Genomic DNA, 12795 nt, shown 5'->3' with positions numbered 1-12795 from the left:
GATCCAAAGTGAGCAGCCTGGTGCCAGTTCTCATCTTATGCAGCACATTTCTGAGCTCTGCTTCTTTAGAAATTCATCCACAGCGCATGAGTGCCTCTGTCCCTGTCTCACACGCACAATAGGAACACCCACACCCCCAGCTGCAGAAGGTTTGGGCTTTTTTTTTTTTTTTTTTCCCCTTCAGGATTGCACCTGTGCTTTGCTCAGGTTTCTGGGTCTCTCCTCACCTTCCTCCTCCTCTCACATCCATTTCTTCCCAGGCAGAGGCAGCAGCAAGTGAGGCTGTGCCCGTCAGAGCGCTCCTGGCCGCCTCTCACCATGTTGCGTATCGACATTTCAGTCGATGCTCTGCCCTCCAAAACCCCAGAAATCCAAGCCAAGAAAAGTACTCCGTGGAGATAAGCCCCACGGCTCAGCCCACATCAAACACAGCCGAGCCAGAGCCTGTCAGAAAGCAGGCAAGCAAAAGGCAGGCAGGAAAACAACCCCAAATTCCATCCCACTAGGCTTGTCAGCGCTGTTATGACATTTTCTTTCCAATTCCTCCCAGCCAGATCGGTGCGGTATCAGCCCCATTCCCACAGCCAAGACCAGAGGACGCCGTACTCACTGCTAGTGCTCATCCTGCCGCTCCTTCCCCGTCCTTCTCATCCAACAAAGGGGCAAAGATGCTCTTTAAATCCGCTTTTCCTGCCGCGGGAGGAGACTGCCGCTCTCCTTCTCCCAGGAGAAATATTCCCGGTGCGATCCTCCGCCTAAGGCATCCCAGGGCTGCTGGATGCCAAGGTCACGGCCGGCGGGGAGGGGACACGGGGGGCGACCGGGACCGGCCCGGGGGATGGTCCCGGTGGAACAACCGGGGTTTGACCGGGCTCGGCCATGTACTGCGGAGCGCTGCCGCCCGCTTATAGCGGCTGGGAGCGGCGGCGGGGCCGAGCAGAACCGGGACCGCCCCGGCACCGCCCCGGCACCGCCCCGGCCCGGCGGCACCGCCCGCGGGCAGAGACCGGCCCGGCCGCACGGCTGGGGATGGCGGGGATGGGCAGGGCGGTGTCCGCACGGGTACGGATCCCTGCACGGACACGGAGGTGGTTGAGGGATGCTCAGACTTGGCAGTGCCCTGCCCTGCCTAGCCCTGCCCTGCCCTCAGTCCTGCCCGCTGCCCTGCCCTTCCAGCTGCCCTGCTTTCACCCTCCTGCCCTGCTCAGCCTTCAGTCCTGCCCACAGTCCAATCCTGCCCCCTGCCCTGCCCGGTTCTGCCTTCAGTCCTGCCCACTGCCCTGTTTTGCCCTGCCCTGTCCTGTCCTGCCCTCTGTTATGGACACAGTCCAGTCCTGCCCACTGCCCTGCCCTGCCCTGTCCTGTCCTGCCCTGCCTTCAGTCCTGCCCACAGCCCTGCCCTGCCCTTCCCTTCCATCTGCCCTGTTTTCATCCCCCTGCCCCAGCCCTCAGCCCTGCCTGCAGCCCCCTGGCTGGTCCCTCCTTGCCACAGGGCTCCTGCCCAGCCCTGGGTGCCACCGCTGCCTGCCCTGCACTGTTTACTCTGCAGCTTGGCCCCACCATGGCTGAGCATCCAAGAAATGCTGTCCCAGAACAGAGGGATGCAGTTCATGCAGTAAACTGGATTTCCTCCAGTGCCAAGATTCCCTCCTGCAGCTGTCCAGTCTGGCACCCCCAGCTCTCCTGGCAGCCTGGGCATCTGTCCCACGCCAGGATGGGGAAGAGAGCACGGCTGCAGGATGGAGTGGGGCTCTTCCCTCGGGATCAGAGCAGCCTTCCCTGCTAGCAGCACCTCAGGATCCCTGGAAGGGCTTCAAATCCCTGAGCTCCTCATCCTGTGGGTGAAACACTCTCTATCAGAACGAAGCCATGCCCAGGCTGCTCCCACGGAGCCAGAGCTGTGCCCGCCTGCCTGCAGAACCCCTGGGAAGCTGTGCTGGGATTCCAAGCTGTGATTCTTGCTCTGATTCCAGGATCTGAGCTCCAGCCCTGCCACTAATGAAAGAGGTTTTTCATGCAGCGTGACAGGCGCCGCGTCTCTGGCGCTGCTGGGGCTGGAGAGCTGCTCGGAGAGCCCCTTTGGCTTCGCCTTTCTCTCGCTGTTTTATTTGCAGCAGATGTTGGTGGTGACGTGACAAGACAGGTAGCGGGGTCGTGTGAGCCGTGCTGGTGCTGCCAGCTCTCTGCAAGCCCTGCTGCCTGTCCCCTTTGGCTGTCCCCTCCTCTGAGGTGTCAGGGGAGAGCAGGATGAGCAGTGGGAGTGGGAGCCTGGAGGTTCCTGCAGGGCTGGGGGCCACGGAGCTGCTGATACAAGAAAGATTGAGAGACGCTGTTTACAAGAGCATGTAGTGACAGGACAAGAGGGAGTGGCTTTAGAGGAGGTTTAGATTTGATATTGGGAAGAAATTCCTCCCTGGGAGGGTGGGGAGGACCTGGCACAGGGTGCCCAGAGTAGCTGTGGCTGCCCCTGGATCCCTGAAGTGTCCAAGGTCATGGATGGAGCTCTAAGCCACCTGGGCTAACAGAAGGTGACCCTGCCCATGGGGTTGGAACTGGATGATCTTTAAGATCCCTTCCAACCCAAGCCATTCTATAATTCTGTGGTGATTCCATGACACGGCATGGTGGGATGGCTCAGTTTGGCCTTTTGTAAAGTTTCCTGTGCCTGCTGAGTGTCCAGGTGTCCCCATCCCAGCCAGACTGACGTGTGTGGTGTCAATGACACCCATCTGAGGAGTCCATAAAGCAGCCACGACGCGAGCTGGTCCCCACGGTTCAGCAGCTAATTGAGCTTCTTCCACTGACCTGGTTTCCAAATCTTGTTAACTTGCTGCCTTTAGAACAACTTGAAATTTCCAGCGCAGACAGGCTGGGGTTGCAGAGGGCTGCACAGGAGGATGGGGTGCTGTGCTGGAGCTCAGGGGGCACCAGTGCAGAACCTCAGTCCTTCCATCCCCTCCCCACCTGGGTGGTCCCAGAGGTGCTCTATGGGGAAGGGGAGTGGGCACTGCCAGGTGGGCAGGGTTCCAGCTGCTCCCTGCAGTGGGATCTGTGAGTTTTGGTGCTGGGGAGGTGACAGCAAGGAGCTCTGGCCCTCGTCACCTCCCCAGCTCAGCCAGCAGAGCTCAGAGCCCCTCACCATCAGCGTGTTTTGGAAATCCCGTTTCCTTTCCTTTGTCTGAGGGAGCTGCCTGAGAAATCTGCCGTAAAAGGATGTTCGGGATGCCTGAGACAAGAAGTCAGAAAGGAGGAAATGTCAGGATGTTAAGGCAGCCTCCTTTCATCCCTTTGTGTCTGTGCACTGCAACATGAATTTTCACAGCAATTATTGGATGTGTTTTTCCCACAAGGCTCCTGCTCTGTTCAGCACCTGCAGGTCCCACAGAGCTCAGGCGTGCAGAGGAAGGGGCGTCCTGCATCCTTCAGTGAGAAGTGACACGGGAGTGATGGAGATAGGAGAAAAATGTGCTAATTTAATTTAATTTTCCTTCCCTGAACACTGGGATTTTTATCCCTTCTCCATGCAATAAAATGCTGAGAGTCACCTGAACCAAATTTCCTTCCTTGCTCGATCACTGTGTTCCTTCTTTCCCTGATGCCTGGTGGAGAGCTGGAAGCTGCTGGTTGCACGTGGAATCACCGGGAGCTGGGCTCGAACACATCTTGTGCCCCACCTGCACCAGGAATTCCGAGAGATCAGGCTCAGGACCTCCCCATGTGTCTCTGACGTGTGTTTCCATGTGAGGCTGTGCTCAGCTGCTGTCCCTGGGAAGGGATTTTGGGGAAGGGAAGGGAAGGGAAGGGAAGGGAAGGGAAGGGAAGGGAAGGGAAGGGAAGGGAAGGGAAGGGAAGGGAAGGGAAGGGAAGGGAAGGGAAGGGAAGGGAAGGGAAGGGAAGGGAAGGGAAGGGAAGGGAAGGGAAGGGAAGGGAAGGGAAGGGAAGGGAAGGGAAGGGAAGGGAAGGGAAGGGAAGGGAATCCCTCCCGACTCCTGTAGGACTTGGGGACAGATGAGGAATGCTGAGGCTGCAATGGAATATCGGAAAGCAGGTCCCAGAGCTGGGAGAGACAGAGTTAGGAGAGGTTAAAGATCTCATAAACACCCTTATCCTTGAGCCACAGGGGGGTTGGTCCATCAGCAGTCTCTGCTCTGGCATTTCTGGGTTTTTTGGAGCAGGAGCATCCCTAGGAGCACACCTGGACACCTCACACACATCCCTGCTTGCAGGACCAACTTCCCTGCGCTTTTTCACCCACTTCCCTTCCACTGGGGTCATTTGGGTGCACAGCCTTTGCTGCCGGGCTCTGAGAATCCCCGGAGGGTTGGAAATGACTCTCCCGGGGATGGCAGCTGCAGCCCCTGCCCGCGGGTGCTGCAGCACCGATGTGTGTCCGTCTGTCCGTCTGTCCCCGGGGCTCCAGCTGGCCAAACACGGCCCTGCCAGCTCCAACCCCCGGCTCAGCTCCTGCCCCTTGCTGCCAGCGAAGCCTCTCCTCTCTCAGCAGGGAGATCTGAGTGCGAAGAGCAGCAGGGAGATGCCCGTGGGCACAGCCCCACGCCTCGCACTGGGCAGGCTGCAAAGAGCCACGACTGACTCATCACGAGCTGGTGACATTTTCCAAAAAAAGCCTCTAAGTCCGGGGCTGTGATGTTCCCAAAAGGCAGCAGAAGAGCCTAAGGGGGGCTGGAGACCCCATTCCACCACAGCACATGGGCTGGGTCAGGGCATGGAGGAAATTCTGCCTCGGTGGGCAGTTCCCATCTGTTTTTCTCTTGCCCCTGGTTCCCCTGGGAGGTGGGATCTGGCAGGGGTAAGGTCAGGAGTGCTCAGATGCTGCTGTCCACTGCCCCAGTGCAAAGCCAGGCATTCCTAGTGAGGACAGGATTCTTTTCATGTGATGGAGATGAACATTTTAATTTGTGAGTACCCACAGGGCAGCTGGGACCAGAGGCAGTGAACTGGGCAGTGGGGCCCTGGTGCCTCATCTACCTCTCATCATCATCATCATCCTCCTCCTCCTCCTCACAGCCACCACCAAGGCATTTGCCAGTGGTTTGGCTTTCTTCCAGTTTCCCCAGCAGCCCTTCCCAGCAATTCCCCACATCAGCAGGAGGAGACACAGCCTGGCAAAGGCAGCCGTTCCCTGGGCTGCCTGCATTAAAGTGATAATCAAATGATAGATTATTTTCGAGCAAACTCTCATTTTCAGGCATTAATTTTAGTGCTGTGCAAAGAGAGGCAGTGGAAAGAGCACCCAGGCAGTGGAGGATGGGTGGGATCTGGATGTGCTCCAGGGACAGCTTATGCACCATAGCCCATCTGTACCTGTAGCCATCCTGCAAAGCCACCAAGGGATGGCTCTATCCTTTGGCTCCGTCCTCCTGCATCCTTCTTATCCTCACCAAGGCTTTCTCTGGGTCAAATATTCCCAAACCAACAGCAGGTGAGCCAAAACAAGTCCTGCAGAATCTGTGCACATCAGGAATGTTCACATTCCCTCCTGAAAGACCTGGACACCAGGAGAGGAGAGGGGCTGCATGGCCTGGACTGATGGAGGAGTGATGGCAAAGGTTTAAGGGCGTTGAAAGTCTGTGGTTTTTCCTCAAACCTGCAAATCTTTCACCCTGGAACCTTCTGGAAAAGTCGAGGAATAGTGCTTGTGTCACACAGCAGGGCTGGGGCTCCCAGGCTCTGTCAGAGTTTAATTCCCGAGCTCAGGGCTTTGGGAATTTCTGTCACACCCTGTACAAGACACAGAGGGACCCTTTTAGGGGACAGCCACCCTGGTGAGCCCAGCTGGCAGCTCCTGCCTGGCACAGGGAGCTCAGTTCCAGCTACAGCCTCAGCTCCTTGTCCTTTCACCCCACTAAAGGGCAGGGGAAGTCAGGATTAATTTTAGTTTTCTTTATGAAGTTGCCCTGGAGCAGTGAGGGCTGCTGGAAGAAGGAATTCCTCCCCTTGGATTGGGATCACGGGATGTTCATGACAGCCTTGCCCAGCATGAACCACCTGTGGGAAGCCCAGCTCTGGGATCTCTGCACTCCTGGAATTTGCCTGGAATTCTTCCTGCCTTCCCAGAGCTCCTCAGGGAGCATCCCCTGCTCAGAGGGAGCGATTCACCTCGGGAAGTGCTGCTGCTTCCTTATTGCTGCAGTGCTATTATCACAATAATTCATTTTTCCTTTTCTTCCTCAAATTATTCCATGGGAAAAACTGGGAATCAGGGTGATTCGGGAGGAATTTAGGGCACCTCCAGGGACTGGAGCTCAGGCCAGGTCTCCAGATCCTCGGGAGGAGGTCAAATGCTGTAATTAAGGAGAGCTAATTTCTTTTTCCACTTCTAAGCTGCAGAATGGCTCGCCCCAGGTAAGCAGCAGGTTATCTCTTTTCTAGGAAATCTCACTCGTTTTTTTGTGTTTTTTTTTGTTCCTCAGTCTAAAAATGGAATGCAGACCCTGAAAATAAATTCCCAGAGAACACCACTGTGCAAACATCCCAGGCTTTGATTCAAAGTGTTTGGATTAATTAGCTTAAACTGAAAGCTTTCATTCTGATTTCAGCCTCGGCTTTATGGACAAAAAATTAAAGCAGCAAAGCTTTGGAAGTTGAAAAATCAAAATGTTCTACCGTGGAAATATCAAAACAAGATGCTGAGCCTTGCTGAGCTGCTTTGTTGCTTTCTAAAGGGAAATGGCAACGAGACCAGCACCTTTACAAGAAGCTTGGATCATTAAGGACTTCAAAAAAAAAAAAAAAAACCTAGTTCAACATAAGCAATTAATTTCTTAATTAGATTTTCTCTTTTTCTTCCAGAGAGAAGTCTAAAAATATTGATTTTCTCTGTTTTATCCAAAGATTTCTTTAAATATGATCCCCTCACTGGATGGTTAAGCTGGAGCTTGAGCTGTGGGAATTATATGGGACGGTTCATATAAATTCACTTTGTCATCTTTCCTTCTTGTCCTGTTTATTTCTGTTCCAGTGGCAAAATAGGACCAGGGTAAAAGCAGAGGATAATACAGGAAATCAGAGCCTGGAAGGGAAATTGAACATGAACATGAAGTATTTTGGAAGTCTCATTTTCTAGAGGTGAAATACATTTCCTTTGGAAACCTCTCAGAGGAGAACAACTGTGATGTTTGGAGAAGTTTTTCCTCCTGATTTTCAGCCAGCTGCATCCAAAGCAGCACCTGGATGAACCTTGGCCGGACATTCCCTTCAGGATTTGCCAGAGCATTACCACACCTGGGGTGTCTTTAACTCAGGAACCATAAAATCCCGTCTGGAACTGCGTGTGGCCTCACTGACCACTCACTACTGACTCATACCCAGCTGTGAGCTCCCAAAATCCCTTGGAGAACATCTCCAGAGGGTTCTTTTCATTGGAGATGTCCTCTAGACCCAGCTCTTGTGCCCCTGCTGCTGCTCGGGATGCTGCTCCCTTATTTTGGAGCTTTGCCTCATTTTTCTTGGCGATCCCAATTCCACAGCCCCACAGAGCTTGGTTTGTTTTTTGGTTTTTTTTTTTTTTTTTTTTTTTTAACCAGTCTGTGGAGCTGCTGGTGCTCGGGGCTGAGGACAGCAGGGCTGGGGACAGCAGGGCTGCAATCCTGTTTTTCCAACGCCGGCATGCTGTGGAGCGGTTCCTGCTGCCATCTAATGGCTCTGACAATGAATATCCATCAGGGAGGGCCTGGTTGCAGTGAGCACTGCTGGGGTGGGCAGTCCATGAGCTCTCCTGAGGGCTGCAGGAGGCCACAGCAAACCCAAAACACGGCGCGATGTCCCTGAGGTGACACTGGGCACACGGACAGATTCCTATTGCAAGGATTAGGACAAGCTCCTTAGGAATGATGCTTGTGGTGCCAGCAGCTCTGCCCTTCCTGGGGCAGGGTGAACCCACTTCACACCCTGAAGTGCATGGATAAGGGAATATCCTGAGCTGGAAGGAACTCCTCACCCTGCACAGCCCCAAAATCCCAGCCTGTGCACCCCTGGGAGTGCTGCATCCCTCCAAACCCTCCTGGAGCTCTGGCAGCCCCTGGGGCTGTGCCCATTCCCTGGGGAGCCTGGGCAGTGCCCAGCACCCTGCCTCTGGTCTTCTCTTCCTCCTTCCCATGCCTCATCCATGGCCTCACTTCCCTGCCTCTGTCTCAGGGCTGTCCTGGGTGGTGGCACTCAGGTGCTGTCCCTGGAGTGACGGTGACAGGCAGGAGCAGGGAGGATTCCTGGGATTCACACCCCAGTGCCAGGGAGGAGACATCAAACCACAGCTCCTGGCATAGTGGCAAAGGCTGATCCCAGCCTCCAGACCCACACAGACCCATCCAACACACACACACACACACACACACACACACACACACACACACACACACAGAGACACATAGACACAGCCTTCCAGTTTTCCAATTCTCCAATTCCCCAGTTCTCCAGTTCTCCAGTTCTCCAGTTCTCCAGTTCCCCAGTTCTCCAATTCCCCAGTTCTCCAGTTCTCCAAGAGAGTTCATTTCCTCCTCTGGCTGAAAACAATGCAAGAGGAGCAGGACTCAGCATTTCTGAACACGAAGCGCTGAGTTCAGCTCAGTTCAGCCCCAGAGCCCTCTTAACCCTTTAGTTGTGGGATGGAGCAGAATTCCCAGTGCAGCAGCAGCTCCTCTGGGTCACCTCTCATTGAGAAAAGTTGGAAAGGGCTTGGAGGTGGAAGAAAATTCCTGAGTGAGGGGCAATCATTGAGAAGAAAGATCGAAATGCCAGGCTGCACTCAGGGACTGGTCACACCAGTTTGGCTGTGAAAGCCTTGAGATTTCCTTGTGTCCTCAGCCATGCATGAACCCCCGGTCCCCAATGCCCCAGCTGCCAAAAAAATCTGGGAAAATGCTGTCCCAAGTCTTGGGGATGGAGGTACATGAGGCAGGTTGTCCAGGTGTGCAGCCCGAGGGCTCCTGGATTCCTGGAGGGTGGCAAAGCTGGAGGGGGGGCAGGTGCTTATCGCTGCTCTGTGCCCATTTGCACGGGGTGAAAGCCAAAGCAGAGCGCTGGAATGAGGAAATGTCCCCGAGGAAATGTCCCCTGTGCTCCTGCCAGTGTCCCAGCCCTCCCCCACCGGGATTTCAGAGGGAGGGAAGGAAAGCTCTGCTCCATCTCACACCAACATAGGTACCTCCACCCATACCAGAGGATCAAACCATGAACCGAGAGTTTCTCTCACACGAAACCTTTCATCTTTTTGTTTGTTTGTTTGTTTGTTTGCTTTTTCTTCCACCGAAACCGGGTCTGGGCTGACTTCCTTTGCTTTGAGGCTCAGTTTGAAATAAGCTGAAAAGCCACGAGGGTTCATTTTTGAACCTGCCAAGGAATGGCCGACTACAGAAAAAAAACCCCAGAAATATCGGGAAAGTTTGACGCTAACTGTTCCATTGTTTCCAAGAGGAAAAAATTCCCTGTGGTTCCCTCTGCCGCGGACTTTAGCCTGGATGCACAAATACTGCTGGGTCCACAGATCTCTTGTTCTGCGCGCCTGTATTTGCATTTTGGCAGGGAAGAAGGGCGCTTCGGAGCTGGAATTCCCGGAGGGAATGCTTCTCCCGGGATTTTGCTGGCGCACGGTGAGGACACGGGAGATTCCCAGCTCCAAGGCCGCGGTGCCGGGGCTGCGAGCAGGACACAGGTGAGACCGGGAGAGCCTGGCATGGGAGAACTTTGAGGTTGGCATGGGCACACCGTGCCCGTGGAGAGAGAAGCTCCCTGCAATTGTTTCCTGCGGAGCTGGGCGAAGAAAGCACCTGGGAATTCCGGGAGCCGGCGGTCTCCAGTTGATAGCGCAGCCCTGGGTAACTCCTTGACCTCTGCTGGGAAGAGGAGGTTCCCAGGATGATAAGGAACTCCTGGAAGGAACTCCGTCCCTCGTGTGAGGGAGTGGCAGCGCTCTCAAACACGTCCGCAGCCCCGGGAGCTCCATCCCGGCAGAGCAGCGTTCCCTCGGGGCTTGGAGAGGCTGGAATTCCATCCAGGAGTTCTCCGGGAGGGAAGCGGAGCTGGGAGCAGGTCAGTCGAGCCTCTGTCTGTGCCCTGCCTGTGCCCTTTGTCCCTGCTGAGCAAACACTCTGGAATTCCAGAGTGGAATTCCAGGCTGGGACGTGGAGTTTGGGAGTTTTTAGAGGCTCGGCTGTGACAGGGACGAGCAGAGCGGGGAGGGACAGGTCGGGTTTGGGTCTTTTGGGAAGTGACAGGAGAGATCGGAGCTGGGGTTGGCAAAGGGAATTTGGTGCCAGGGCTGGGTTTCAGCCCTGCAGAGCTGCGGGGGCTGTGGCAGCTCTGTCCCCGAGCCGGGGGTGCCTGGAGAGCCACTCTCATCCCGTTCCATGTCCTGGTTGGCACTGGGATTGCAAAGAGAGCAGACCCCTGGAGAGCTGGCACAGGCAGAGAACCCCCTCTGGAACAGGAAATATTCCATACTTATCAAGACAAGTATATATATAATATTATATATTATATATTATATATAATATATAATATATTATATATAATATATTATATATTATATATTATATATTATATATATATATCTCCCAGGAAATATTCCATACGTATCAAGACAAGTATATTCCAAATATTATATATATATATATATATATATATATATATATATATATATATATAATATATATATCCCAAATATTCCATACGTATCAAGACAAGGCTTTTGCAGGGAGGCCAGGCTGCACCAGCAGCAATGGGGGCTCTCCAGATGAAAGCCAGAGTTGGGTTTTTTTTTGGAAGCAGAAAGGTAGGAAGTAGAGTGAGAGGTTTTCAGCTCGCTGGCCAAAAGGCAAATTCCAGTTCAGGTCAAGCAGGAGGTGACACCTTTGCTTGTACAGGGATGGGTTTGGTTGCTAAGTTGTCAAGGTAGACTTAAAAATAAAAAGACATTTCACAACCTTAAAGGAAGATACTTGTGTTTAAAAAGTTTAAAACCCCAATTTTGTTGATTTAAGTAAAATAAATTTTTCCCCTGTGTAGAAGAAATCATGTAGATTGGAGAGCAGGAACTGCTAAAACCAGGAATCTTTTGAGGAGAGCAAAACGTTTTCTTTAAAAAGACTGCCCTGCTAGAGCTCTGATCTCTTGGACAGCATTAAGACCAAAGCAGAGACACCTCTTTTGTAAAGATGTGCCTGAATCCATCACAAAATCCCACCTGCGTGCTCTGAGCACAGGCAGGCTGCATTCCCCCTTTGATTCCTGCACCTTCAGAGCACCCCCAGGTCAGCTGGGAGAGTTTTTTACACTTCCCAGGGTTGGTGAGGGATGGAACAGGCACTGCCTTTGCCACAGGGGGAGCAGCCCTGGCCGGTCCCAGCACTCCCCTCCCTGCAGCCCCACAGCTCTGAGTGCAAAGCCCAGCCTGGAGAATGCCCCGACACCTGGGGCTCTGCAGGAGGATGGAGAGGATGCTCCCTTGTCCAGGCAATCCCAGCATTTGGAGATGTGGATGAGGAATCCCCACTCCTGCAGCCTTCTCTGACTGTGGAGGAGCATCTCTCAGTGCAACTCTCCCTGCAGAGGATTTTGGCTTCACTTTTGTGTGAAATTCCCAGCCAGCTCCATGCATGCTCCATCCTTCCATACCCACAGCCTGGTACTCCTCATGCTTTGCTTTAGGGGCACCACATTTGTGCCAGGCGTGGGAATCTGTCTGGTGAGAAATTCCCTCTCTGGGTCATGGAATCATAGAGACCACCAGGTTTGGGTTAAACACGTTAAAATGTACCTCTGTTCATAGCCAGGAACACCTTCTAGTGCACCACAGCCTCATCCAACCTGGCTTAAATCACTCCCTGGATTAATTATTCCCTACTCTGGAGAAGTTCAAGGCACTGCCATAGCTTGGGATGCAGCCTGGGAGAGCCAGCAATGCTCCTGGAGCAACCCCAGCACACAAATCCCTGCAGTGGTGGCACTGTCTGGTTGCTGGAGTAAAAATCCATCCCTAAAAGCCCTCCCAGTCTGCAAGTTGTCTCCCTAAACCTTTCGTGGTTTTTTTTGCAGGGGTTGCGCTGCTGTTGCCCAAAGATGCTCTGCAGACCACCCACAGCACAGTGAACCCACCCAACCATCCCAAATCCTGACCCTGAGAGCTGGGGAAGGCCTGAGGATGTCAGTGAGGAGGGAATGAAGCTCATCCTCATCCTGGGATGCCCGAGGGATCCTGCACAGCAGCCAACCCATTCCTGCTGGAGTTGGAGCTGAGCCCCGGGGTGCCCGCAGTGCCTGGGCTGCAGGAACTCACCTGGATGTAGCTGGCAGAGATGCCCGTGGTGCTGCCAGCTGTCCCCACGGTGCCAAGGGAAAAGCATCGGGCAGGGAGGAGGTCCAGGATCACATCCAGCCCCGGATGGAGGATGCTGGATGGACCCCAGCTGGACATCCCCACAGGTGAGGGAGGTGCCTGCAGCCGTCAGGAACAGCTCTGCCTTTGGAACTGGGGGAGATCAGCTTGGAGGGAGCAGCTGGGAGCTGGGGCAGGCTTGGCAGAGCGAGGGACTCCCGAGGAGCAATGCCAGGAATGTGCCATGTGGGATGGGCACTGCCCTCCCGGAGGCAAAGGCAGCCTGGAGAAAAGGAGGCTCAGGGGGAACCTTCTGCCTCTGCACAACTCCCTGACAGGAGGGGACAGCCAGGGGGATGTCGAGCTCTGCTCCCAGGAAAAAAGACACAGGATGAGAGAAAATAGTCCCAGGTTGTACCAGGGAGGGTTTGGGTTGGATATGAGGGAAATTTTCTCCATGCAGA

General features: G+C 54.1%; 1 protein-coding gene across 1 annotated transcript in view; it reads right to left on the bottom strand.

Annotated features, from left to right (window-relative positions):
• Nucleotides 1–320, bottom strand: part of ABLIM3 (actin binding LIM protein family member 3) — a 43725-nt gene extending 43405 nt beyond the window's left edge. The window contains exon 1 of the mRNA XM_062501984.1: nucleotides 228–320. Within this exon, the coding sequence (XP_062357968.1) occupies nucleotides 228–320 (93 nt within the window). The remainder of the gene's footprint in view (nucleotides 1–227) is intronic.
• Between the last annotated feature and the right edge of the window lie 12475 nt (nucleotides 321–12795).

The sequence above is a fragment of the Cinclus cinclus genome, chromosome 14 (assembly GCF_963662255.1).
Source record: "Cinclus cinclus chromosome 14, bCinCin1.1, whole genome shotgun sequence".
Classification (NCBI taxonomy): domain Eukaryota; kingdom Metazoa; phylum Chordata; class Aves; order Passeriformes; family Cinclidae; genus Cinclus; species Cinclus cinclus.
This window is presented reverse-complemented; position numbering and strand designations above follow the sequence as displayed.